At 38.4% G+C, this 26,760-nt stretch overlaps 1 protein-coding gene across 6 annotated transcripts in view; it reads left to right on the top strand.

Annotated features, from left to right (window-relative positions):
• Positions 1–26,760, top strand: part of TASP1 (taspase 1) — a 260,013-nt gene that overhangs the window by 99,106 nt on the left and 134,147 nt on the right. For 5 of the 6 annotated variants that reach the window (XM_002918481.4, XM_034639847.1, XM_019798913.2 and 2 more), the window contains 2 exons: positions 4,135–4,254; positions 10,248–10,326. In XM_002918481.4, coding sequence (XP_002918527.1) covers positions 4,135–4,254; positions 10,248–10,326 — 199 coding nt within the window. The remainder of the gene's footprint in view (positions 1–4,134; positions 4,255–10,247; positions 10,327–26,760) is intronic. The other variant, XR_855856.3, reaches the window with a different exon arrangement.

Raw genomic sequence — 26,760 nt, 5'->3', positions numbered from 1 at the left:
AACATTGTCCTTTGCTGTCTTTGAGGGTTTGGAATTTTTAGGTATTCCTCTGGAACTTTGTTATGGTATGAATTTATAATTAAAGTTGTAATGTAGATATATTAAAACTCCTTAAAAGCATGGTTAACCCACTTTTTTTTAATTTTGAGCTAAAAATATTTCCGTTAAGTTTTGTTAGGGTGATTTAAGGAATAAATAACAATTTTTATATAATTTTTTTCTCTGTTGTAGATATGTTTGACATTAATTTGTGTAGTGCTGCCAAGATATTGAATGTATACTTACTAAACAAAGAAAATAAAGGTTTTTTTTTTTTTTTAAGAATAGAAGGTTTGGGATCTTTTAAAAAATGTATTTGTCTTTATTATTGTATTAGGTTAATTCCACCATATACCAGTTTCAGGATGCACTTATATATTTGAGGTATTATTCTTGCATTTTAACTATTTGATATTTGAGTAATTCTGTGTAGAAGAAAGACCAGGCTAATGACATAAGTAACTGAGAGATGGTGTGTCTTGGCAGATTTCAGAGTTAGAACACAGATTAGAGGCACAATTTTCTGGTGGGAAGTACCTAAACTTTGTTTAAGGGATTTATTCCTTTTAAAGTAGGTATGTGTTACTTAACTTAATTTTATGATAATTATGTAATAGCCATCTCCAGTTTGGAGCAGAGAAAAATAAAAATTTTTGACATTAAGCCCAACATGATTACTAGTTTATTGGTGACTTGAAGAAAGTTTTATTTCAGTGTTTTTCATAACACATGCAATCTCTGTGCCAACTTTTTATACATGTGTTTATTATAAGGGGAACTATACAGTTTATACAGTTGCTCTTTAGTCATAATTTTATCAAAAAAGTAATGCAAATAGCATGTTTCAGTCGAGGACAATAGGTGCATGTGTACCTATGTGGTGTATATACTTTTAAGTATTTATGGAGTGTAAGGGCATAATAGTAGCTCTATATAGTAACAGTCATTGTGTGTTTTTTAACCTTTCTAAGATTTCATTTCTGTACAAATGAGTTCTGTGAAATATTATGGCCAAAATACCAGTGTTTGTCTTTCACTCAATTTATCTACACTTCATAAAAATGCTTAAATATTACTTCATCATCCTTAAATTTGCCTTTCAGTATGTGAAATCTATGAACTAATTCTTGAATATTTACGAAGTAATTCTGATTTTTGCAGGTGTTGCAAGCCCTTAGGAATATTTAGCTTAATTTGGAACAGGATTCTCTATTTTTTGCTTGATTTTTCATTTTTAAAAACCAAGTTACAGTAAATCCATCTACGTATAGTATTTTTGTATCTTTCTCTAGTAGAGAAATAAGAGTTCTCATAGTTTATGATATCCCGATTGAAATCCTAAGAGAATTGTTTTATAAGTAATTTGTATCAATGTGTATACATTATGTATCCCCTCAGTTAAAATTCTGTTTTACAGAATGCTTGGGATCAGCAGTCACAGTTAATAAAGAGCTAATGAAGAATACCCTTTCTTGACTTTATTGTTGTCAAGGAAAGTATTTTATAGTTTCTGTTTATTTGTATGAGAGTTGTCTGTTTCTAAAAAAACCAGTATGAGATCAGTTCTTTAAAATACTTTACAGTATGTTCATTGTGGTATGATCATGGTGATATGCCACCAGTTGATGTTGAACCAGATAGAACTTAAATCTTTTATGCTGACATAATGTTAGTCTTAGGTGGTTTAAGTTTCTCCCTCAGCAGATTTGTGCCCATAAAATTATTTGCCTTAAAATGAGTAGAGCAGGGGCGCCTGGGTGGCACAGCGGTTAAGCATCTTCCTTCGGCTCAGGGCGTGATCCCGGTGTTATGGGATCGAGCCCCACATCAGGCTCCTCTGCTATGAGCCTGCTTCTTCGTCTCCCACTTCCCCTGCTTGTGTTCCCTCTCTCGCTGGCTGTCTCTCACTGTCAAATAAATAAATAAAATCTTTAAAAAAATAAAATAAAATGCGTAGAGCAGATGTTTGGCTGATAATGAATCCCATAGGATGCTGTCTTACCTTGTTTCTCAAGGTAGGGTCTGGAGACCAGCAACATCAGCATTGCTGGAGAGGTTAAATGGAGGGTCTTGACCAATGCCAGATTACTTAATCAGAATCTTCATTTAACAGATTCTCAGATGATTTGTGTAATATTAAAGTTTGAGAAGGCGTCCTGTAGAAAACATAAGACTTGGCATCTGGACAAGGAACAGACACTTCTCTATTTGAGGTTGCAAGGGTATAAAGATTTAGGATTTTTTTCTTAGAATAATGAAACAAATGTTCCCTCTTTAACATTTCTCTTTAGGATTATCCTTTTTTTTTCTGGAATAAAATCTGTCTAATGCAATTCTTTACTTTTATACTTTATATTACCTACCAAAGAAGATAAACTTTACTTCTTCCATACCAAATGAGCAAACCTAGTTACTCTTAAGTCTTCCCTAAGGTAGTGGCATCCTCTGGATTTTCATGAAACTGAATTTTGAGAAAGGAGATGGAAAACTGAGGCCTTGATGTTAGAATGGCCTTGCATATATCATCACTCGTTTTTCTTGTTTCTGTGACGCCAGGCATGCAGGCATGCCTTTATTTCCTCCTAACTGAAGATTAAGTATGCCTGCATGTCTGCTGTGTTCAAAATCAGTGGGCCAGACAGTTTACAGTCAGGTTAGGGAACTATCCTTGAAAGTCAGGCAGTCTGCCACCTGCAGAGCTGTGGTATTCTGGGAAATGGCCTAGACTTCTCCTGTCTGTGGTTAAAAGGGAGAAGGGGAATAAAGCACTTATTTCAGTCAGCTACATGTTTTCTGTTAAAGTAAGTAATGTCTTAGTGTATCAGTATATTTAAGGGGAGTTAGAATCTAGAGCAAAAACCAAAAGAAATGTAAGTGTGCGGATGTACTTTCTCCTAACAGACTTTATGTAATATTTGTTGAGGCATACTCTCCCTCTGGATTTTTCAGTTTGCTTGAAGTAAAAATCTTTTGCTTGCATTATGTCTCCACTATTTCAGAACTCCCTTCGATGTTACTCAACTTCTAAGGTGGCCCTAGGAACTCACTGACTTTTCTGGAGATTGCCTGAGTGTGTCATTTCAAAAACTTTTTAGCCAGGGATCCCTCAGTACAAAAGTCTTGCTCAGTAGTATGGGCAATAAACTACACAGGAGGAGGAGCTGGTCCTGTTGAGCCTGGGGTTGTGCCTGGCTCTTTCATGCATTCTTGGGAGTGGGGGTGAGGATGGGAGTGTTGGGTTCTGGGGTGCAGTTTAAAACCCAGTACTCCAGAGTGAGAACACTGCAATGACTGCTGTTAACCTAAAGACCTGCAGTAGCTTCCCTTGTTAATATACTCAAAGGGATATTTTTTTATGAAACTTTTTTCCTGTTTTCCGTAATTCTGCTATTATCCAGGATTGTAAGATTTGTCTGTCCTGCACAGGTGACCCAGAAATCTTTGAGATAGGAGACAGCTGCTTGTAGTCAATACATGTGAAAAGCCTTAAGCTTGTAGAACCTGGGACAAGACACAGAAGTGCAAAGATGCCTCCCAGGAATGTACAGTTTTCTGCTGTATAGTTGGCAACCATATTATTAAGGGAGGTGGCCATCAATTTCTCACAAGCAAGGAATTGTAAAAGAAAATTATAGCATAGTATACTTCAAAATTATGACAGCCATTCTCTTCATTTATTGTGTTGAATATATTACTTGTAGAAATTTTTATATAATATTTTAGAAAATACTAATAGCATTTATTGGTTCACTTATGCCATAGATCTTTTCCTCTTACAGATTTTTCAATCATGAACTTAATACTGGAGATTAAGGGGACACTGTGATATGCTATTTTGTATTAGATTGTATTTTTTTTTTCTCCCTTAGGCATGCTAGGCTTATTATTAGAGAAAAGCAACAAGACACCTTTTGCTCAGGATTTTTTGGTAGAAAATACATTTTGACTTGAGCAGGATTTTAGCGGCAACTTGATAATAGATAATTTTAGGAATTTGCTGAATTATGTCCTGATTGTACTGAAAAGTGCTATGTGGTCATATCAAATTGTGACACCCTGTGCTTAGTGAGTGCTCATGCCTCGTTTGCTCTCCAGGAGAATGACTCAGGCACTTTGGACACAGTGGGCGCTGTAGTGGTGGACCATGAGGGGAACGTTGCTGCTGCTGTCTCCAGTGGAGGCTTGGCCTTGAAACACCCAGGGAGAGTTGGACAGGTGAGTAATTATGGGGTTTTCAAACTAGCTTTTCAATTTAAAACACAGAATTTTCTAGCTCTCTCTCTCTTTTTTTTTAAACCAGCAAGATATTTTTTCTTTTGGAAAAAAATGACATTATTGTGTGTTTTTTTTTTTTTAACACTTATGTAATACAAATCATCAAGTACCTTTTCCAGATTCTAAAAAACCTCTCTCATAGTAATTAGAGATCTTTTTTTTTTTTAAAAAAAGAAAAATTTTAATTCCAGTATAGTGGACATTCAGTATAATGTTAGTTTCAGGTGTTCAATGTAGTGATTCAGCACTTCCATACAGCACCCAGTGCTCATCACAACAAGTGTCCTCCTTAATCCCCATCACCTATTTCACCCCATCACCCATCTCCCCACCTACTTCCCCTCTGGTGACCATCAGTTTGTTCTCTGTAGTTAAGAGTCTGTTTCTTGGTTTGTTTCTCTCTCTCTTTTTTCTTCTGCTCATTTGTTTTAGTTCTTAAATTCCACATAAGAGTGAGGTTATGTAGTATTTGTCTTTCTCTGACTGGCTTATTTCACTTAGCATTATACTCTGTAGCTCCAGTCATGTCATTGCAAATGGCAAGATTTCATTCTTTTTTACGGATGAATGATATTCCATTGTGCATATACACCACATCTTCTTTATCCATTCATCTATGGATGGACACTTGAGCTGCTTCCATTATTTGGTTATTGTAAATAATGCTGCTATAAACACAGGGGTGCATGTATCCCTCTGAATTAGTGTTTTTGTATTTTTTGTGTAAATACCCAGTAGTGCGATTACTGGATTGTAGGGTAGGTCTATTTTTAAATTTCTGAGCAACCTCCATACTGTTTTCCACAGCAGCTGCACCAGTTTGCATTTCCGCCAACAGTGCACTAGCGTTCCTTTTTCTCCACATCCTCTCCAACACTTGTTATTTCTTGTGTTTTTTATTTTAGCCATCCTGACAGGTGTGAGTAGAGATCTTTTTGATCAGTAATGCTATGTTTTGTTACTTCCAACAGGCTGCGGATTGGGTATTTCATAGACATTCAAAAAATATGAGTTGATCTTCATTTTCTTTCTTTGCAAATGTCATTCTTTTTAGGAGTAAACACTACCTGACTATATTGTTGCTTGCTTTTTAGGTGGGAAATGATTTTAGATTTACATTGTGTATTTCCTCCGTTCAAGAAACAGTAAAATTTTGACACTCTAAATCCCTCTTCTGATTAAAATCTTTCTAACTTATGTGTAACTGGCATATTCCCAGTTCACTCGTGCATCTTCTTCACCACTCCACCTTCCCCTGTCTCCAAACTTTAGTTCTGTACTGAGCATGGTATTTCACAATCCATTTGATCTAGTAAGCTTTCTGAGCATAAACCAATTTGATACATTACTTATGGGCTTAATGAATATTTGTTGAGTGAACTAATGAGTCCTGGAGTCTGTTAAAGTAGTTGCAAGGGTTGAGCTTCAGCTCAGTACCTAGATCTCGTGTTACATGCAGAGCACTGCTTAGCGTACTCTGTATGCTTTGTCCCCCACCTTTGAAGAGGAGCGGGTATCACAGTTGCTTTGGACGTGGTGGTTAATGAATGCTTGGAGCCGAGTGATCTGATTCATGGAGGACATCTTTGCAAAGCTTCAAGTGATATTCCCTGATCTGCCCTTTATAGTGTATAAGCCTCGTGTAATCCCGTGGGGGGATGGGGTAGGGAAGAATAATTAATTTTGTGCTACTCTTTGCCTACTGTACAGGGGGATTTATGGGGAATGATTACTCAACATGTGTACAATGCTTTGAACTCATTATAAAAAGCCTTTGTCTGGTCATGGTGTTTTTCCACATTATAAAGCCCTGTGTATTTGTCAAGTTTGGAATAAGAACCAAGCTTGGCATATCAGATTTGGATGCCTTGGTGGAGAAGGAGAGAGAAAAGCCAGCATAGCCGCCTTCATTGCCTTGCAATTCCCATGACTTTCTCACTGTTTTTTGTTTGTTTTGGTTAGCAAAATAGCAACAACAGAACCAAGGATTGTTCTGGTCTATGTTAGCAGAATACTACACTGAACAATCTTGAAGCCATTCTGCCACTACACATGGGACTGTCCTGGAAAAAGAAGTACTTCTGTAAAACTTAAGCATACTGATTTGCCCCACTTAGCTAGTTTATAAAGACACAGTTTGTAAGAGATGAAAATCAGAAAAGGGTGTGGTGGGTAGGAGTAAAGGTCCTTAACAGGAAAATGCATTTGCTTAATTGGATTATATTGGTTGGATAGAGGAGAAGTAATACGCCTAGAAATATGAAAGCATCAGTTGACAGTAAGAAACCATTCTTCTTGACAATCAGGAGGGAAGGAAACAAAATATACGAAGTATTGAAAAAAATGACTTTTTAAAAAACATGCTAAAACTAGATGCTTTTTTTTTTTAAAGATTTTATTTATTTATTTATTTGAGAGAGAGACAGAGAGACAGCCAGCTAGAGAGGGAACACAAGCAGGGGGAGTGGGAGAGGAAGAAGCAGGCTCTCAGCAGAGCAGGGAGTCTGATCTGGGGCTTGATCCCAGGACCCTGGGATCACACCCTGAGCCGAAGGCAGATGCTTAACGACTGAGCCACCCAGGCACCCCAAAACTCGACGCTTTTAAATACATTTTAAATGCACAAGTGAACAGTTTAAAAGTCTTTAGCATATTACCCTGTTCTAGATATATAGTAACAGCTGTTCAGATGGTGAAGTGGCAGTTTGAATTAGAACTTATTTGGTTGGCTTACCAACAATGGTTAGAATTTACAACTGGGACATGAGAAAGGGATTATTGCATTCCACTCTCCTTCCACCTGCAACTCAGCCCCACACAAATACACAGTTGAGTTTAGTGGTTAAGAGTGTGAACCTTGGATTCATTCTAACCTCACCTCTCTCCCTTACTGTAAACAAGCTGTTCAGCATCTTTAAGCTCCACTTTCCACAACTGTAAAATGGGTGTAAATAGTTACCTTACAAAATTCTAGAAGATTAAAGGACATAATACATTTAAATTGCTTGTCATAGTCCCTCATAATATAGTTATATATTAGCTATAACTAGTGTTTATTAATCTTTTGCTCTGTGCAGCAAATGTGTTCATTCATGTAATCCTACAATAACATTATGAGGTGTGGGGTTTTGTTATGCTCATTTTATAAAGGAAAACAACTCCCAAAGAAGTTAAATAATGATAACAATATTTGTATGATCTATTTTTACTGAATGTTAATGACTTTATTAAATGCTAATGAAGTTTTACTACTGAAAAGAAGGAAGCTTATTTTTATTTTTGTTTTTTAAGGCCTGCTTAAGGTTGTTATTTGTTTTTTTCAAGATTTATTTATTTTAGAGAGAGCAGGGGGAGGGACAGAGGGAAAGAGAGAGAAGTGGACCCCTGGCTGAGCATGGAGCCTGACGTGGGGCTCAGTCTCAGGATCCTGAGATCATGACCTGAGCCAAAATCAAGAGTCCGACGCTTAACGGACTGCGCCACCCAGGCATCCCCAGTTTGTTATCTTGTATCCAAAGAAGTGATGAGAGGGACAGTCTCTGACTCTTTCTTTTATCTGACCTATCACTGTCTTAGCTCAACTGACTTCAAAAGATTAAGAAGGAAGACAACTTTAGATCATGAAATTGAGAGGAAGTAGCGTAAGGGGAATTTGCTTAGAGGGAAGAAACAGAGTAAGAGTAAGTGTTCTTTCTCTTCTTTACAAAAAAAAATGACCTCCTTTAGGTTTCTAGGAGGTGTCCTTGTGGCCGTATTTGATGTTTTTGGGTTCAGGCTCCTGGTCAAGATAATTGTAGGGAATGGAGAGGACAGTGTACTAATGTCTGGGGTTTTCAGTGAAGGAAGAATAGGCCCTTCCCCTCAGGTTGCATGTTCTCTGAGGCATTGGCTCACCTAGCACCTGGCCCAGGTAGTACCAGCTGAATGGCTTATCCCACAAGTTTGCCAGTTTGGTTCTGAAATCCATGTGCTGAGTCCCTTCTGTAGGGCTTTCAGTTCCCACTCTGACCCAATAATCTTGTGTATTTGAGAAGCATGGTGTTTTCAAAGGCTATAATAGATTTTCTACTGTTCGCATATTGGGAATGTTGTATTGAGTTCTTCGTTCTACTTTTAAGAAGGCTATTGTCAGTGACAACGGGGGATGACAACTGTGGGTCACATGAGCATGAAAGACTTCATCTCCGCTTATCTTGGACTTTGGATTCTTTCTCAGGGAGGGTGAGTAGGGGAGGAGGGTGTGTGTGTGCATCTCAAAGTCTTGAGGAAGAGTTCACAAAGCTAGGATTCTCTGAGTGGGAAAAGAGTAATCAGGGCACTCGGATAGCTTTTCTAAAAAATTTAGAGAACTTCAGGAAGGGTAAAATAATTCCAGAGTAGAACCAGGATTAGTGGGTGGAAGTGACGATAAAGCAGATGTTGGGTAAAGCAATCTAAGGAAGAACTTTTTGCCAAAGGCCAGTGTCCAGAAGGGGTATATGTTCCCACATGAGGCATCGAGGTTCTTGGTATCAGAAGTGCCTGGGATATTTCATGGAATTCCAGCTCTGGGTAGAATATTGAAGCAAATGAGTTCTGAAGTCCTTATAAAAAAGAATGGAATATTGTAGAAAGCTGGTCTGTCTGGTCACCAACCCCAGTCGTAGCTTCTTCCCCCAGCCCTTACACGTGACCTAGAAAAGAACTGTTACTATTTTATGGGAGTATCTTTTTCCTTCATCAGTTGGAAGTCATACTGAATACTCAGTGTACTGTAGCTTGTCTTCTTCTTCTTATTCTTTTTTGTACTCAACAATGTATCTGGAGATCTTTTTGTATTAGTTCCTAAAAATCTTCAAAAAATTTAATTCTTTATTTTTAACCTCTGCAATGAGTTCTACATATTGCTGGGCCAGTGTTTAGCCATTTCTTTACTGATGGATATTTGTGCTTTCAGTTTTCCATTCTCACCAAACTTGTGGTGGTGAACATTTTTGAGCAGACTTCCTTGTATTTCTCTATGCTAGCTATCAAAGGGTTTTTCTAATTCTGCTTCTAAGGACTGGAAAAGTTATCAGTTTCAGTCCCCCTCCCAAAGGCAGAGAAGTCATTGTGGATATTGAAGAGATGAACCCAGACATTCTGGGTGGCGTTATTAAAAACAAAATAGGGATGAGTGTTCTATTCTTTTATAAAACCATAGTAATTTGTGTTATTGATGGTTTCAGACATATAAATCTGTTCTACCACCTCTTAAAGTAATTAGCTTGAATTGATCTTTTTGGGTCCTTTCTTTATATCTGGAGAATCTGGCACAGTGGTGAATATACTGGGCCCTTTGGTAATAACTGTTTGCAGTTCCTGTTGTGCCAGTTTAAGTGAGGTATGGCAGAAGCCCTCCTAAACAGGGTTTCTTAGAGTATGCCAAGAGGACCACCTGCATCCCAGCCCCCCTGGGGCCCTGGTTAATAATGCCAGTTCCTTGGGCAACCCCCAGACCACTGAATCAGAATATTTGGGAACCACAGTCCTATTACCAAGCTTTTCAAGCAATTTGACATATACCTAGCTTGAGAACCACTATTTTAAGGCAACCACAATGATTTCAAGGAGCCAGAAGAGAGGAGTTTGTCCGAACTGGCTGACAAACTACAATAGGGGAAAGTTGTTCAGGGAAGGAAAAAACTACTGTTGATGAGAGTCTAAGAAACTTTCTTTTGCTATTTTCTGAAAAATTTTAGGTTAATACAGTAGTTCAAAATATAGTTTAAAATAGTGTTAGAACCATTGTTTGGGTAGGTCTTACATAATCTCTGGTATTATTAACCAGTTGATATGCATCATTATTAAACCAGACTTTATTAGATGGATATGATTTTGTCTTCTGTTGAAAACAAGTAATTACATATAATATTTTTGAAATACATCGTGTATCTTATTTTCTCTTTTCCCAGGCTGCTCTTTATGGATGTGGCTGCTGGGCTGAAAATACCGGAGCTCATAATCCCTACTCCACAGCTGTGAGTACCTCAGGTATTTGCTGCTTTCATGACCATTTTTCATAATTGCAACAGTGTAGGTCATTTAATGATTGAAAACAGTATTTTTATGTAAACATAAAGCATGTGCTGAGACACTGCATAGACAAGAACATTTATGCATGGAAGATCTTTGATATGTGGGAGCTTTTAAGTATTGTTTCACAATGTAAGTATCCCAGTGTAAATGTTTTGCTAACATTTCATTACAACTCTAGAGATAACTCTGACAGTTATATTTTTAATGTTTTTTTTCCTCTAGTGACTCATGATAGTGTCACATTTAGATCACAAAAGATATAAAAGTAACAAGGTATTTCAAAAAGTTAGATAATCTCTTGAGTAAAATGTTGGGGCAGAAAATATAAGGTGTATTTCAAAATGTATATATATATATATATATATATATATATGTAAATATTTAAACATTTATTTATTTGAGAGAGAGTGAAAGAGAGCAAGAGTGCATAAGTAGGGGGAAGGGCAGAGGGAGAAGGAGAAGCAGACCCCACTGTGCAGAGAGCCCAACACGGGGCTCGATCCCAGGACCCTGAGATCATGACCTGAGCTGAAGTCAGACGCTTAACCTACTGAGCCACCCCGGCACCCTGAAATTGTATATTTTATGACATCTACTCCTCTAACTACACTTTTAATTAAATGTAGGTCCACTTTTTGTGTCTGTGTTCAAAGGCATTATCATTCATCCTTTCTAATGGCTGAGTAATAGTCCATTGTATATATATGTACCACATCTTCTTTATCCATTCATCTGTTGAGGGCATCTCGGCTCCTTCTACAGTTTGGCTATTGTGGACATTGCTGCCATTTGTATTGACATGGATGGGACTGGAGGGGATTATGCTAAGTGAAATAAGTCAAGCAGAGAAAGACAATTATCATATGGTTTCACTCATATGTGGAACGTAAGGAATAGTGCAGAGGACCACAGGGGAAGAGAGGGAGACAAACAATGAGAGACTCTGGACTCTGGGAAACAAACTGAGGGTTAGAGAAGGGAGGGGGGTGGGGGGGATGGGTAAGCCCAGTGATAGGTATTAAGGAGGGCATGTGTTGGGATGAGCGCTGGGTGTTATATGCAACTAATAAATCATTGAACACTACATCAAAAACTAATGATGTACTGTATGCTGGCTAATGGAACATAATAAAAAATAATAAAAAAATCACATCACTACCAAAAAAAAAGGTCATTGTCATTTAGAAATTGTGTGTGTGTGTGTATGTGTGTGTGTGTGTGTATGTGTGTGTGTGTGTGTGTGTTAGGGGCAGTTAATGGGCAGAATGGTTGTTGTCTAGATCTGGGTATGCTTGTACCAGGTGTACTTGAAGCCTTTCTCTCAATGTGGTGATATGCATGGTTGGCAAAGTAATATTGATTCACCCCCTTTGCCGTGTTATCTTTCAAGTTACAGTCCTAGGCCTTTCTCCTTCATATCATCAGGCTTTATCAGGAGGATGGATATGGCTGCCTTTCCTTCCTTTCTTCAGTTTCTTGTCACATTGGTTTCTGTATCCCTATACTAACAAACCACCCAATCCAACCCAGCCCTTTTTTCCTGCTTACTCTTGACTCTGTGATCTCTGATACAGGTGGCTCTCTCCCTTCTATTGTAGCATAGATCCTGGAACTCTCTTGGTTTGTCCTGCTCCTCTGACCTGCTCCATCCTGGCCCTCTTCACAGACTCTTCCCATTGCTACCAACTCCAGGGTTTGGCCTCTTTTGGCTTTTCTTCATTTCACTATATGCTTCGTCTTGGTGATTTGGTGTTATTGCTGTTCTCATGATTTTAGCAGTTATTTCTTGCGGTATTTGCTTCATGTCTATCTCTTCTGGACTTTTCTCTGGAGGGCCATGTGAGTTTTTTCTGATTTCCTGTTGGACAAGTCCCTCTGGGTGTCATCTGTGCATATCAGATTTAGCAGACTCAACGAAATACCTTATTCATTATTCCCATCTCTTGGCCACCAAATTTCTCCTGTGTTTCCTCTCTCTTTTATTGCCATCACTAGCCTATTCTTTGCTCAGACTTGACCTCTTGGTACCATTTTCATATTTGTTGCTCCTGTCCATTTCCTTGCAAGAGTGGAAAAATAATTGTGTGCTGCTGACCTATCAGGTAAAGTCCAAACATGAATTAATGTTGAACCTTAACCATACTAATTTTAATTGGCAAGATATTGATTTTCATTCTTTCAGTTTTGAAGATATGAGTGTAATACAATAGGAGTCAGTTTTTAAAAAAAGATTTTATTTGTTAATAGAGAGAGAGAGAGACAGACAGTGTGTGCGAACAAGTGGGGGGAGGAGCAGAGGGAGAGGGATAAGCAGACTCCACACTGAGCATGGAGCCAGACACAAGGCTCGCTCAAACGACCCTGAGATCACGGCCTGAGCCAAAACCAAGAGTTGGATGTTTAACCAACTGAGCCACCCAGGTGCCCCAAGATGAGTTACTTTTTAATTTAATATTGGTGGCGCGTGAAAATTGATATGCATAATATTTAGGAATTAGCTTGTGCACATAATGTAGGTGCGCATAAGTGTGGCCCTATGTCTATAGAAATGTGTGGTATTTGAACAAACCGAAGTCTAAAATAGATAATTTGTTGTTTCATTTTTGTTTTCCCAAAGTAGTATTAGTCGGTATCCTATGTTGTATTGACTTTATTTTTGGTCAGTATGTCATTCAGTGAGTTGGTTTGTTATCAGTAAGTGTTACTCTCATGTCTAGACGCTTGGAGACCTGGATTCTACTTTAAGCTGAAATCCTGAAAGCCGCCTGTCACTTTGGAAAAGAAATTCAAACTCTGTGGCATTGTCCATCTCGCTCCTTTTTTCAATTGGTGATGTGGAAGTCGGAATAGGATCACATTTCATTGATTTGATTGGGTTAAGAATGCAGTGGGTGGGTAAAGCTGAAATTGTAAAATTAAGGTTTTTTCCCTTCCCCTTGGGTATTTCATCCTTTGCACATCTTGCATCAACGGAAGATAGTTTCATATGACTAAAGGTAAATTTAGGTTTCTAGTTCATGACATCCAGTGCAGCTTTTAAACTTGGATGCCCATTTGGTCATGTTATATCCTTCTGAAGTTTAAGGACTAACCATCATCAGCCTCTATAACCTGAGGATAATAGAGCAAGTCTACAGTTCCTTCCATCCCTGGGACGTTGTATGATTGCTTCACCTTTGTTTCTCCTGGGGCTGTTGCTATGAGGTTGACGATGGAAACACGTGGCAGAGTTGGATGATCAAGTCAAAGAAAGGTGGTGCACAGAATTTTGCAGTTGTTTGGCGAAAATAAAAAAGAATGGTGCCTTAGGCTTTTGCAGAAAATTTAGAGACCTGGCCTACATTTTAGATTTATAGTTCTTGGAAGGTAATAATTGAAAGGCAGAGGGAAGATAGTTATGGCCAGGGTAGGGCCAGACAGGCAATTTGATCATTAGCCTCTGGGAGAACAAGAGCATCTTGTTCTCATCACTGGGTGGGGAGGAATGAGCTGGGAGTAGGGAAGAGAGTAGCGTGGCAGGAGCTGGCTGTGCAAACTCTGACTAATGTTCTGGCATCATGGAATTTTGTCTAGTTAGGAAGGCAGCAGAGTATCTACCTGGGTTCTTGTACAGACTCTTTCACTCACTGGCTGTGACCTTGGCAAGGGTTATTTGTAAAGCAAAAATACCTACCCTAGTATCTGTGAATACTGAATGAGTTGACATATGGAAGGCAGTGACATAAACTCTTGAGAAGAGGGGATCTGTGGGTATATTTGTGTTTCCTGAGTGCCTGGCACAGGGCCTTGCACTTAGTAAGTGCTTACTAGACAAATTAAAATTAAGACAAATGATTATTATAATCATCAACATTGTCATGAGACTGAAATTTAGTTATTCCGATTACTAAAAAGGAAGGATAATTATGTAATGTGATAGAGGTGCTAATTATTGCTACAGTGGCAATCATATTACAATATATAAATGTATCAAATTAACATGTTGTACACCTTAAATTTACACAATGTTATATGTCAAATATATTTCATTAAATGAAAGAAATGTGTATGTGTCTCTTCCCTCTTCTAGAAGGATGGTTGTCATTTCGAAAAGATTATTCACCATGGAATTTCTTTAAATAGTACTTTAAAATTTGATTTAATTTGCCAAAGTCAGAATCACACATAATTTTTCAGCAACACATCAGAAGCATAATGTCAGATACATCTGTGGTCTTTCTCTGGCTGTGGAAAGGAAGAGCAGATTGAGGATTAGAAGATCAGAAGGAGGAAAAAAGAAGGAGATTAAGTTTATGCTCTGATTGACCTTAACATTGGTATGCTGTTACTTGTCCGTGCAGTATGTTTTTTTCTTAAAGAGAAACAGTGAGTCCAGGGGTTATATGGCAGCTGACTGGAATTCAGGAGACACAGGCTTCAATCCCCCTTCCTTAAAGTGTTTGGGATGAGGAAAACTCTGCTACTTGGTTTCTGGTATGTGGCCCAGTGCTTCTGATTTTGTAGGTTCTTTGATTTTCTAGGTTTTGGCTCTGGGTAGTTCTAGAACCCTGAGGGTGGTGACAATGTGGCCATGGCTTGCCAGGAGTAGGTTCAAAGGTTGCGGTGATAAAAATGCAAAAAAATGAGGGACGCCTGGGTGGCGCAGTCGTTATGCGTCTGCCTTCGGCTCAGGGCATGATCCCAGTGCTTTGGGATCGAGCCCCACATCAGGCTCCTCTGCTAGGAGCCTGCTTCTTCCTCTCCCACTCCCCCTGCTTGTGTTCCCTCTCTCACTGGCTGTCTCTCTCCGTCAAATAAATAAATAAAAATCTTTCAAAAAAATGCAAAAAAATGAGACCAGGCTTTTGCTTAAATATTTGTGAGCCAGTGATTGTAAGCCAGCCATCTTCCTCAAGGGCTGGGAATTAATGTTATCCTTTCTTGGTTCTTCAATCTAATGGGCAGCCACAAGGCTTCCTCTGCCCTTCTGTGGGAGATTGTCTATTAAGTCTGTGCTGCAAACCTCCTCCCCAAGGACCTTTGTCAGAGGCACAAGGCACCCTTCCCTACAAGAGTAGTGTCACATAATGCAGGAGCCAGTGGCTGACCATTGCTGAGACATCCACATGTACTATTGGTCATTGTTCTCTTCGGGGGCCCCGAAGGGGTGGAGAGACAGGCAGGAACCTGTGCTTTTCCTTCCTCTTTAAGAGTAGCCATTATGTCTCTTTCATATTCTCTGTATGTCACAAGCATTCTTGGTGGCTTAGCCTCCTGATTAATGTCGTGAATAAAAACCCTATTTTACTCAGGACTCTGTGTATAGGTCACCTAGTGGCTCAGCCTCTCTTCTCACTCTTACCTGTTTTTGATCGACCTTTCAGGGTGAAACATCAAGGAGTTGTCTCCACTTAAAGTTCAGTATTTTTCTCAGTTCTCTCCTCTCCTTTACTCTTTACACCAGTCAGCCCTTCCCTCTACTACCACCACCTCACCAATCTGTTCTTGTTCAGATAGAAACAGTCACCTCCAAAATCCAATGGTCATCTTTTAGTCCTATAAGCAGCACTTAACACAGTTATTTGAATGACTTACTCCCCTTGGAAATATCGTCCTTGATAGACTTCCAGAGTACCACACTCTCCTGGTCTTCTTTCCACCGCACTGACTGCTCCTTCTCAGTCTCCTTTGTTAATGCTTCTCATCTCCCTGATCTCTCAGTTTTGAACTACCCTGAGACCTAGTCCTTGAACTTCTCTTTCTCTTTGTATACCCACTCCTTTGGTGTTCTCATCCGGTCTAATGGCTAAGTACCATCTATATATCTGCTGATGACTCTGCCATTTTTATCTCCAACCTGGACCTCTCCCCAGAACTAAGTTATGTATTCAACTGCTTATTGAGTCTCCACTCATATGTCTAATAGGCATCTCAAATTTAGCATGTCCAAATAGGAGCTCTTGGTATTGCATCCCCTCCACCACTAGTCACCTGCTTCTCTTGCAGACTTCCCACACAGTAAATGGCAACTCCAGCCTCCTAGTGGCTCAGGTCAGAATCTTAGATTTATGCTTGATCCCCTCTTTCTTTTTCCCTTTCTTTTTCCTTTTTCCTTTCCCTTTCCTTTTCTTTTTCCTTTTTCCCTTTTCCTTTTTCCTTTTCTCTTTTCCATTCCCTTCCCTTCCTTTCTCATCCACATCCAATCCAACAACAAACTTTGACTATTCTCTCTAAATATATTTACAGTCTGATGCTTCTTAGCACCTCCACTGCTACTGACAAATTCAAAGTGCTATCACATCTAATCTGGATTCTTTCAGTTGCTCCCTAGCTGATACCTTGTTTTTTGCTCTTTTGTTCCTTTATTCAGTTCTCAACACAAGAGTTGGTATTCTAAACTGTCCAGTCATGTCATAGTTCTTTTTTGAACTGTTCAGTCACTTCCCTTCTGACTCAGAGGAAAAGCCAAAGTCCTCATGAGGGCCTCTGAGGCCTTATAATTGGTGTTCCCCACTTTCTTCTCGGATTGCAATTCTTGCTTTTCTTTTCTTGCTTATTCAGTTCCAGCTACATTGGCTGCTTTATTGTACCTAAAACATGCCACGCACACTACCACCTTGGGACCTTTGCCTGAGTTGCTTCCTTTCCTGTTAGCCCTTTGCCCTTGGTAGCTGAAGCTGCTGCCTCCCACTTCATCAACTCTTCATTCAGATGGTTCACCTTCTTACTGAGATCTTTCCTGACCACCCTATTTGAACATTTTCTCAGCCAACATTCCCTATTCTCCTTCCATGTTTTATTTTTTCTCATGTATATATCATGATCTAACTTTATATCTTTCATCTATTTATTTTATCTCTATTTTCTACCCTGCTTTACTGTGAAACTCCATGAAGATTGGGATTTTCGTCAGTTTTCTTCACTGATGTGTGGATGGTGCTTCTCAGGTAGAGCTGCTGCTGCTGTTTGTTGAATGAGTATGAACAAGTAACTACATTGAGGTAGTGTCTCAGCTTGGGCTACTATAACAAGATACCATAGACTGTGTGGCTTAAACAACAGACATTTATTTCTCATAGCTCTAGAGGCTGGGAAGTCCAAGATCATGGTACCAGCAGATTTGGTTCCTGGTGAGGGTACTCTTTCTGGCTTGCAGACAGCTGCCTTTTTGCTATGCCCTCATAAGGCAGAGGGAGGGAGAAGGGGAGGGAAGGCCTTCCTCTAACCCTAATTATCTCTCCCCAAATACCATCACAAAGGAGACAGGGACTTCAACATATGAATTTATGTGTGTGTGTGGGGGGGGCACAAACAATTAGTCCATAACAGGCAAAGCGAGCTAGGTCAAACGCAGATGATTCAAGGCTGAGACGAAGGTAAGGAAGTGTTGACAGTGGTTATTCTGGTGAGAGTGGAAGATGCTTAAATAGAGGGGTGAGTGCAAGGTGTGTGGAGCTTAATTTGGGGTCCCTAGATGGCCTTGACTTAGTATTTAAATTTTCTTTTGTATGAAGTGGGGATCTTTTTGATTAGGGACATGCTCATATTTTTGAAAGATTTTTTTTTTTTTTAAATTTATGTGACAGAGAGACAGCCAGCGAGAGAGGGAACACAGCAGGGGGAGTGGGAGAGGAAGAAGCAGGCTTCCAGTGGAGGAGCCCGATGTGGGACTCGATCCCGGAAAGCCGGGATCACGCCCTGAGCCGAAGGCAGAGCTTAACAACTGTGCTACCCAGGCGCCCATGCTCATATTTTTGGAAGCTAGATCTTTCATCTCTGAGATTTTCTGGAATGATTAGCAATGATTTAGATAATGGGAGACAAAACTGGTCAACAAGTTAAATACATTGCTCTTAGTTCTACTGAGTTGGAATCCAGACTCTTCAGCCCACAGTGGTTCCCTTATCTGCCTTTTTAGGCAGTGCTATTCCTGTTGCATAATCTTGTTCCACTCAACAAGAATCTTCAGGGGCTCAGAGTAATGAACAGCTACTTAAGCTGAAATAATTTGGTATGTAATATGTAGGGTTGGGAATCATGCCATGAGAAATCTTTTTTTGTGAATTGTAACTTCTAGATGTGAACACAGATAAAACCCTAATAACATTTGTAAACATCATCATCTTAAAAGCACTTGACTGTTGGAACTCTTTGGTTGGGCGCAGGGGAAAAATATTCTTCATTTATAGATAACAGAATCTTTAAACTACCAGCACATTTCTAAGAACGAAAGTAATTATCTGGGATGGGAATTCTATTCTGAGACTGTTGCTTATTCTAATTATACCACTTCATATCTGATGAACTATTAATATATTATTTCCTGCTTTTTACTTAAGTAAAATCACTGATGGTTCAAAATAAAGTAGAATTCTGAATTATGCTAGGTCATATCCTAGGAAACCAGTTCTGTATGACGACTTTGGTTATCATGCATCTTAGAGGTTTTAAACAAGTGAATTTTTTCCTAATCGTGAAAACACATGCTCATTGAAAAGAATTTGGAAAATGAAACTGATAATTTTGCTGTCCTGTGGTAGGCAGTATTGATATTTTTGGTAGAGTTCTGGTAGATAAAACAAAAATGGCAAAACTGTTCAGCTTGTGTTATGCTTTGTTTATTTAATATTGTATAACGAACAATGTGTCATTAAATATTTTTGCAACATAATTTTAAGGGATATGAAGGATGTCTTTTCATGCATACATGAGTGCAGATATTTTGCTCTTATATAAGATGACTTGTAATTGCTCTCATGTTATAAAACAATACCTATTTTAGAGGCTTTTATCCTGTGCTGTAGTCTGGGAATGGTAGTCATGATGTTCTGGCTCCTAAAAGGGTGTGAAATCTATGGCCATACTTGATAGTATAGGAAACTTTCCTATTGCCAGTATAGAAATATGTTGATATATTGATAAACTAAAGGCTTGCTAATCCTGAATGGGGTTCTGCTGCATCCATTCACTTAAGAAATGCGCACTACAGTGCCTCCCAGAGGGTCACTTGTAGGCACCTCTGTGCACCTGATGCATTGATTATTGTTGCTGCTGTTAGTACATCTTTCTTCCTGTCACACGCCCTTCCCTCCAATCCCACCAAAACTGGTTGCCTTTAAGTTTAGCACTACCTATCACACTCATACACTCACTGAAATGTCTCCAGCACCCTAGAAGAGCTCAGGACATTGTGAAGAATAGTAAATCTTTCTTTGAAAGAGATTATTTAGAGTTGAGTTATAGTGGATCAAGTGAGCCCCAAGATGTTCTTTCTCAGATTATTATTATTATTTTTTTGCCAGATACTTTTTTGCATTGCTTTGTTGTTGTTTTGTGAAAGAATAGACTTCTAATTTTAAAATAGAAGGTGAAAAAATGGTAGAAACAGAAGCATAAGATCAAGTGATGGGTTAAAATGCCAATGCTGTGATTCTTAACGTAATTCTCCCTTTGATTGTTCTCACTTGAAAGAATGCCTTTTCCTTCCTATTGTCGACTACTACCTGCTGTCAGTTGGAGAGGGAGTAAGTCGAGCAACTTGTCAAAGGCTTTCTAAGCTCCCTTCATATGGTTCGCAGAAACAGAGCTGGATTTTCATTTCTTCTTTCATTCAACAGGAGTCCCTTTCATGTTTGAAAATTGAAAACGCGTGTTTTTCAGTGTGGAGCGAGGATGTGTGTGCCCTCTGGCACACCTGTTTCTAATTTCCTGACTTGAAAGCATAACCCATCAAAAGAAGCAGAAAAACAATTTCTTTCTGACACGCTGCTTCGTGCTCCTTACTGGACTGAAGGCCTTCGTGGCTTTGCCATCTTAGTTCCCTCTGTAGAAGGTTCTTGTTGGAGGCAGAGTTAGCTCAATACAAGCAGTGCCTTTTATAGCACAGAGCCATTTTTGGTATTATTTTGTTGTGGTGGTGGTGGTTCTTTTCAGCTCAGGAAATTTACTTGAAATTAGATTTATTTAAAAAACACAGAAAGGTCTTTAAAGATCTTAAATATTAAACGGAGCTGTGCAGTGTACGTTGGAAAGATATATGTAAGCTGATCAGTGAACCGATTGGCTAGGAATAGGGTTTGGTTGAGCATACGAATGTTTAAATTCCAGAGCACTGTTTAACATAAATCAAATATTTCCAATGCATTACTTCAGATTTGTGTGTACTTTAAAGTCTTGCCAGCTTAAACAACTGTGAGGCACAATATGTTGACTTTGAGTTTTGTAAATTGATAATTTGTTGCTATGAAAGTTGTACATGGTATAACTCATCACTTTCTGAAGGTGCGTAGTATGTCTGATGTTGGCAAGCTCTTATGAAAGAAATGATGCCCAGGGAATTCAGGGCTTTAGCTCTCAGATGCTTGAAGTACGGGTCTTTGGTTCCTTGTAAGGTTTCTCCTGAACATTTTCAGCTTAAGGTACGTGGCTCTTTAGACACAAACCTTGGTTTAGGCTTCCTATTTCTGAGAGTTGTTTGGGATAATAATCTTAATAATGTATTTTCAGCAACAGTCTCTCAGGCTGTTTTTAAAAAACACCTGCTCTTTCCACACTTAGCATGTATGACTCCCCTGTTAAAAGGCATATTATGACCCAGTGGGTCTGGGAGGGGCTGGGATTCTGCATTTTTCACAAGCTCCCAGATGATGCCAGGGCTGCTAGTCCACAGATCATACTTTAAGTGGTAAGTCAACATTTTGATGGGCAGACTAGTGCTGTCTCCCAGCTGTGCCTCGCCTATAACACTCATCCCATACAATTTACCAGTCTCTTCCCACATTGTGTTTTGGTGGATCAAGAGCTAAAGAGATCTGGTGTATATCCTAGACCCTAGGTATCCCTGAGAGCATTAACAGTGGAACAAGTTAACTTACAGGCCAGTATTGATAAGGGGCCACTGAGACAGGATCATTGTGCTCGCAGAAATGTTGTTTATGTTTCCAGACCCTTCTGGGATGCACCTAGCACTAGATGAGGTTCTTTTTGTGAACAGAAGTGGATAAAACTATTGCTAACTCTAAAAATGTGCCAATAGAGGGGTCAGAAAGACATAATGCTGAATCAAATGTGTTTTATTTTAACCACTTCTGTCCTTGGTGACTGTTTAATTTGCGCTAAAAGATTTATTGGCAAATCATGGAGAAAAAGTGGAGATAATGTAAAATGTAGAAACAGCTTGCATTTTTATTAACTGGTTATTGAATACATGTCATGGTTCTCATTAGTGAATCACAGCATGATCGAGTCAACAGTATAACCTGTTGCTACCAAAGGAAAGCTTACCTTTTTATTTTCAGAATGTTTTGTTCATATCGTGAAAAAGTATATTTATTTGTGTGTTGTATTTGTATTTTGGCTTTGAGGAAAAAGATTTTAATAACCATTGGCTAGAAAAAAGCATGGATAGACATGTTAAAAAATCTGAGTTAGATATTAAAGAATTAGAGACTTCATTAAAATTCTGTAGTGGTATTTTAGTTCTACATGTACCCACATTGAATGTAAGAGCAGGTTACACGCTGGAGGCAGTTCGGGGTGCAAGATATCATGGGTTTGGGAATCAGACTTGGGTTTGAATCGTAATGGAGGGAGCAGATTAGAAGGGTATGTCCACCAGTGCAGGATCAGAACATCTTTTTCTTTATGGAGGAGAGACAAATAGATATGCTAATTTTCATTGAGATTATCACTCTGTACTATTGCATCTCCTGTTGGTTGGGACTCAGTGTTTTAAGTTTTGTAATGCTGAAGAGTTCTGTTTACTCTCTTTCTCTCTATTCTAGCCCTACATGAGAATGTTTTCCTGGTTCTTTATAATACCTTGGTAAATTGTGTGTTTTAATCCGTCATATTAGTCTTTATTTACTAATGTTGGCGATGGAATAATAATCTGCTTGAATTCTGCTATGATGATGTGGTGGTGTGTTCTCAGAAATATCAGAGTATTTGCCCTATGTAGCTAAGATAGTAAAATTCATGTCAGAGGACAATAAATATTTAAAATTTACTGAGCATTTGTTTCATCTGAGTCCTTCCTTATCCTTAAAATTTAGATTTGCCTCTGCTTTACCTGTTAAGCTTTCATACTTATGCCAAAGTAAATTTAGTGGAATATAGAAATATAATATTCTCAACTGAAATATTTTTCATACATTTGTCATATACATCTTCACTTGTCTGATTTGTCTTACCTTCTTTGACACTGCTTCCCATCTTAGCAGCAGTTCCTTCTTTGCAGCTTTTCACATCAGAATTATTTGTATCTGGGTACGGACTTGGGTTTGTGTACACCTCTGGGCTTTCCTCACAACAACTTTTGCATATTAAACCCTGCCTATGTCTTCAAGTTCATGGATAGTTCTTAGCAACTCCCTATGTGAATTGCACAGGTAAGTTTTATTATGATCTACAAAATAAACTCTTACTAAAAAGTCCTAGCTGTCATCATTTACTTCATTTCTTTATTGCTGTCATTACAACATAAACAACTTAACACAATTTCTTGAGAAAAAAGTGCATGTTTCTCTTTCTGCTCCTTTTTAGAATCCCTTCCCAGAAGTCTGGATCACCTTTTAAGATTGAGCTCAAATGTCTTTCTTCTCTTTTCCTCAGCTTCCCTCCTCTCTCTTCCTCTTTACCCCACTCAGTCCTGCAGACTTATTCCCTCTGTGGTCAATGGGGCCCTGAGACAGCATTTATATGACTTGTATGGCTGTCCTCATTACAAAGCCTGAGAGCTCCTTGTGGTGGCTCAAAGATATAGTTGGTATTCAGTAAATACCGTTGAATTGAATTCCGTAACCCTTTGCTTCATCATATATTCTGATTGGCAAAATGACATACTTGTTGCCACATTGGTAAACAAGAGCCAGCGCTCCTGCCTGTTTAAGAGCTTTACATGTTCATGGTAGAACATGGCTCTGTTCTTTTGAAGAGAAGGGTGGTTTAACTTTAGCTTAGTGTTGATAAAATCTATTACAGTTTTCCTGCCTTTCCATAGTGTGCTTTGGGCTGCAGGTAACAAAAATCACAATTTGAACTGGCTTCAACAATGAGGAGTGATATGATTTCACATATGAGGAAGTTCAGAAGTAGGTGGACTCCAGGGTTGGTTGGTTCAGGAGCTCCACTGATGATATCAAGGACCTAGTTCTCCTCTGTCATTGTCATTGTTGGCCTCTTCCTTAGGCTGATGGCAGAAAAGCTACTGCGTTGCCAGAAAAACTCATCACACAAAAATCTCTAGAGAAAGAAAACATCTTTTTTTGGTAGCTCTTTTCCAGGAATGAGGAACACTTTCCTCAGAAGCTTCCCAGCAGACCGCTCCTCACATTCTGGTGATTGGCTAATGTGGGTCACATGCCCATTCCTGAACTAATCATTGACAAAAGGGAATTACCCATAAACCTGTCATGGGCACATGATATGACTGTGGGGCATGTTCGTGACTATGGATTGGGGAAGTAGAAAGCAGAACAAAATCAGGATTCTGTTAGGAAAGGAGAAGGAAATAGGTGTGTAGGTAACCACCAGTATCCTACTAAACTGGGCACTTGCCATTATTTTGTGATCGGTAATAAGGATGGCAATTATAGCTGTCATTTGTTGAGCAATTGCTGTGGGCAGGCATTATGCTAAGTACTTTTTACATACTGATTCTCATTTTGAAATGAGAAATCTGAGGTTCAGAAAGGTCAAACTGAGTACCTAGAGAATCTAAAGAATCTTCCCTCAATGGCAGTAGAGAAATATGAAAAAGAGGAGGGGCTAAATTGAAATTTAATCAGTTATTGTTTCTACCTAAAATGTTATAGATTAGGTATTTAAAGAGTTAAAAAATATATAGTTGTCATTTATATCTGTCCTTACCAAAACCATGCCTTTTGCCATTATTTTTGGCTAACAGAGAGCCGGCTGTAGAAAATGGATGTTTTTGTTTTGAAAAATCAAATGCAGTAGATTAAAAAAAAATGCACCACCACAAAGTTTGTTTATATCTTCATTTCACTCAAATTGAATAGATGAAATGGGATCTGGCCTTTTTCATATTGTTTATGTTCTGCTTTGCTTCTTGGTTCTGGGGCAGAATTCCTGGTTCTGTTTGAATTTGTTTTCTTCTCAAGTACCTTTTGCAAGCTTATTGTGTAAATTAATAAAGAGAAAGTATTTCTATTCAGTAAGCATTGTAATTGTCCTAATACGATATACTACAATACTATTTTATTAGCATTATAAAATACCTTTTAAACATGTGTTTCCTTAACCTCAATCTACTTTTTTTTTCAGTCTAGAAGGTGATTTACATAAGTAACCACTGTGATATTTAAAATGAAGGTGATTTACATAAGTAACCACTGTAATATTTAAAATGAAGGGTCATTTGAGGGTCTCTTTCCTTTTCATCTCTTAATATAAGGGCAAAGTTAGATGCTTGATCTGTATTTCATTTATGTGTAATAAAAGGGCCTATGTAAATAAAGTACATGAAATCAAAGTGACTAAAGTTGTTTTTGTTCAATGAAACTGTTATATAAATGCCATTACTGTGTGTGTGCACGTTTGTGTGTGTGTGTGTGTACATACGTCCACATGGACAGGGATTGCACAGAGGACTGAGGAGTGATGTTATATCCTCTGATGGATAGCTTCTGATTTTTGTGTTAGCCATTATGCTGCAACACATTAGGTGCTTAATTAGGTGAAGTTATTCAGTCTAAATCAGCCATCTGTAACTATTTGGTTACCTATTGCTGTTTAACAAATCACCCTCAATCTTTGTGGTTTAGAACAGCCCTTTTCTTATTTCTTATGATTATGTGTGTTGGCTGGTTCTCAAGTGGACAGCTCTTTTGCCAGTTATGCTTGGGGATTCTCATATGGCTGCATTCAGGTAGTGGCTTAACTAAATGTCTATGACAGCTTTCTCACATGGCTGATGGCTTGGTGGGGACAACCAGAAGGTTGGGCTCAGCTGGTATGCTGGAGCGCTTTGGACTTGCTTTCTTCCCACATAGTATCAAGGCTTCTTCCTCTCTCATGTGGCCTCTCCAGCAAGGTAGCTAGCCTTCTTACATGGTAGCTCAGGACTCTCAAAGTGCAAAAGTAAAAGCAGTCAAGCTTCCTTAGGGCATAGGACTGGGACTAGCATTCTGCTTGTTAAAGTGAATCAAAGGGCCAATCCAGATTCAGTGTAGGAAGGGAACACATAAGGTCATGAATACCAGGCAGCTTTGTTCGTTGGGGGCCATCTTTAGAGATTAACGTAGCAACTATTTTTGAGAATAACCATTTTCCCTTTGAGAATCTAAAAACTATGAATTCTCTCCTTAGAAACATGCACATGAACATGATTATCTGCATAAATGTACACACAATTCTAGTAGAATTTCATGGGATTCATAGTCATGGATTGCTCAGCTTAAGTACCTCTGGTCTAACTCATAAAGTTTAGGAATTTACTAACTCCTATGTGAGTGATTTAAATAGTAATTTTATAATTTTAAAATAGCTGAATAAAATTCTATTCTATTAAATTATTCTATAAAAATTCTGTTCAGTAAAATTGTTTCAGTTTCATAGAATGACCATCAAGTTATTTCCTGGCTTTTGTTTTTGTTTTGTTTTGTCTTGCTGTTCAAATAATAGTGATTTTCTTGTACATAGTGTTTGTACACTTGTCTGTTTCCTTAACACAAATTCCTGGAAATAACCTTATGACTGAAAAGGAATGGATATTTTTAAGGATTTTGGTAGATAGCAACTGATTATATCTTTTTTTCTTATTAAGAACTAAATATTTTTGTTATTGAATATATAAAAGAACATATTATATATGTTATGAAACATAAAATCCCTTTTTTATCATCAGCTTAACATGAACATTAGTAATTGTATTATAACTACTCCTGTCCCTTCCCAAACCTCTGCCTCTCCTCCAGACAACCACTGTCCTGAATTGTGTATCATTCCCTTACCTTGAAAAAGAAAAGTTCAATATGTATACATCCTAAACAATTTATTACTTAGTTTTAAGGCATTTTATTGAGCCATAGTAACATGATATCATATGGTATATAGTTCTCTATGACTTGCTTCTTTAGCTAAATATTATGTTTCTATAGTATTTGTCCAGAAAGTTGCTCTATAACTCTAGTACATTTATCTTAACATTTGTATGATACTCCATTGTGTGACTATTTCCCAGATTTCTATGACTTCTTCTGCATTTATTGGCTATAATCATTCTATTTTTTTAAATGATTTTTTGTTATATTATGTTAGTCACCATACAGTACATCCCCGGATTCCGATGTAAAGTTCGATGTTTCATTAGTTGCGTATAACACCCAGCGCACCATGCAATGTGCCCTCCTAACTACCCATCACCGGTCTATCCCAATCCCCCCCCCC

The sequence above is a fragment of the Ailuropoda melanoleuca genome, chromosome 13 (genome assembly GCF_002007445.2).
Source record: "Ailuropoda melanoleuca isolate Jingjing chromosome 13, ASM200744v2, whole genome shotgun sequence".
Lineage (NCBI taxonomy): Eukaryota > Metazoa > Chordata > Mammalia > Carnivora > Ursidae > Ailuropoda > Ailuropoda melanoleuca.
This window is presented reverse-complemented; position numbering and strand designations above follow the sequence as displayed.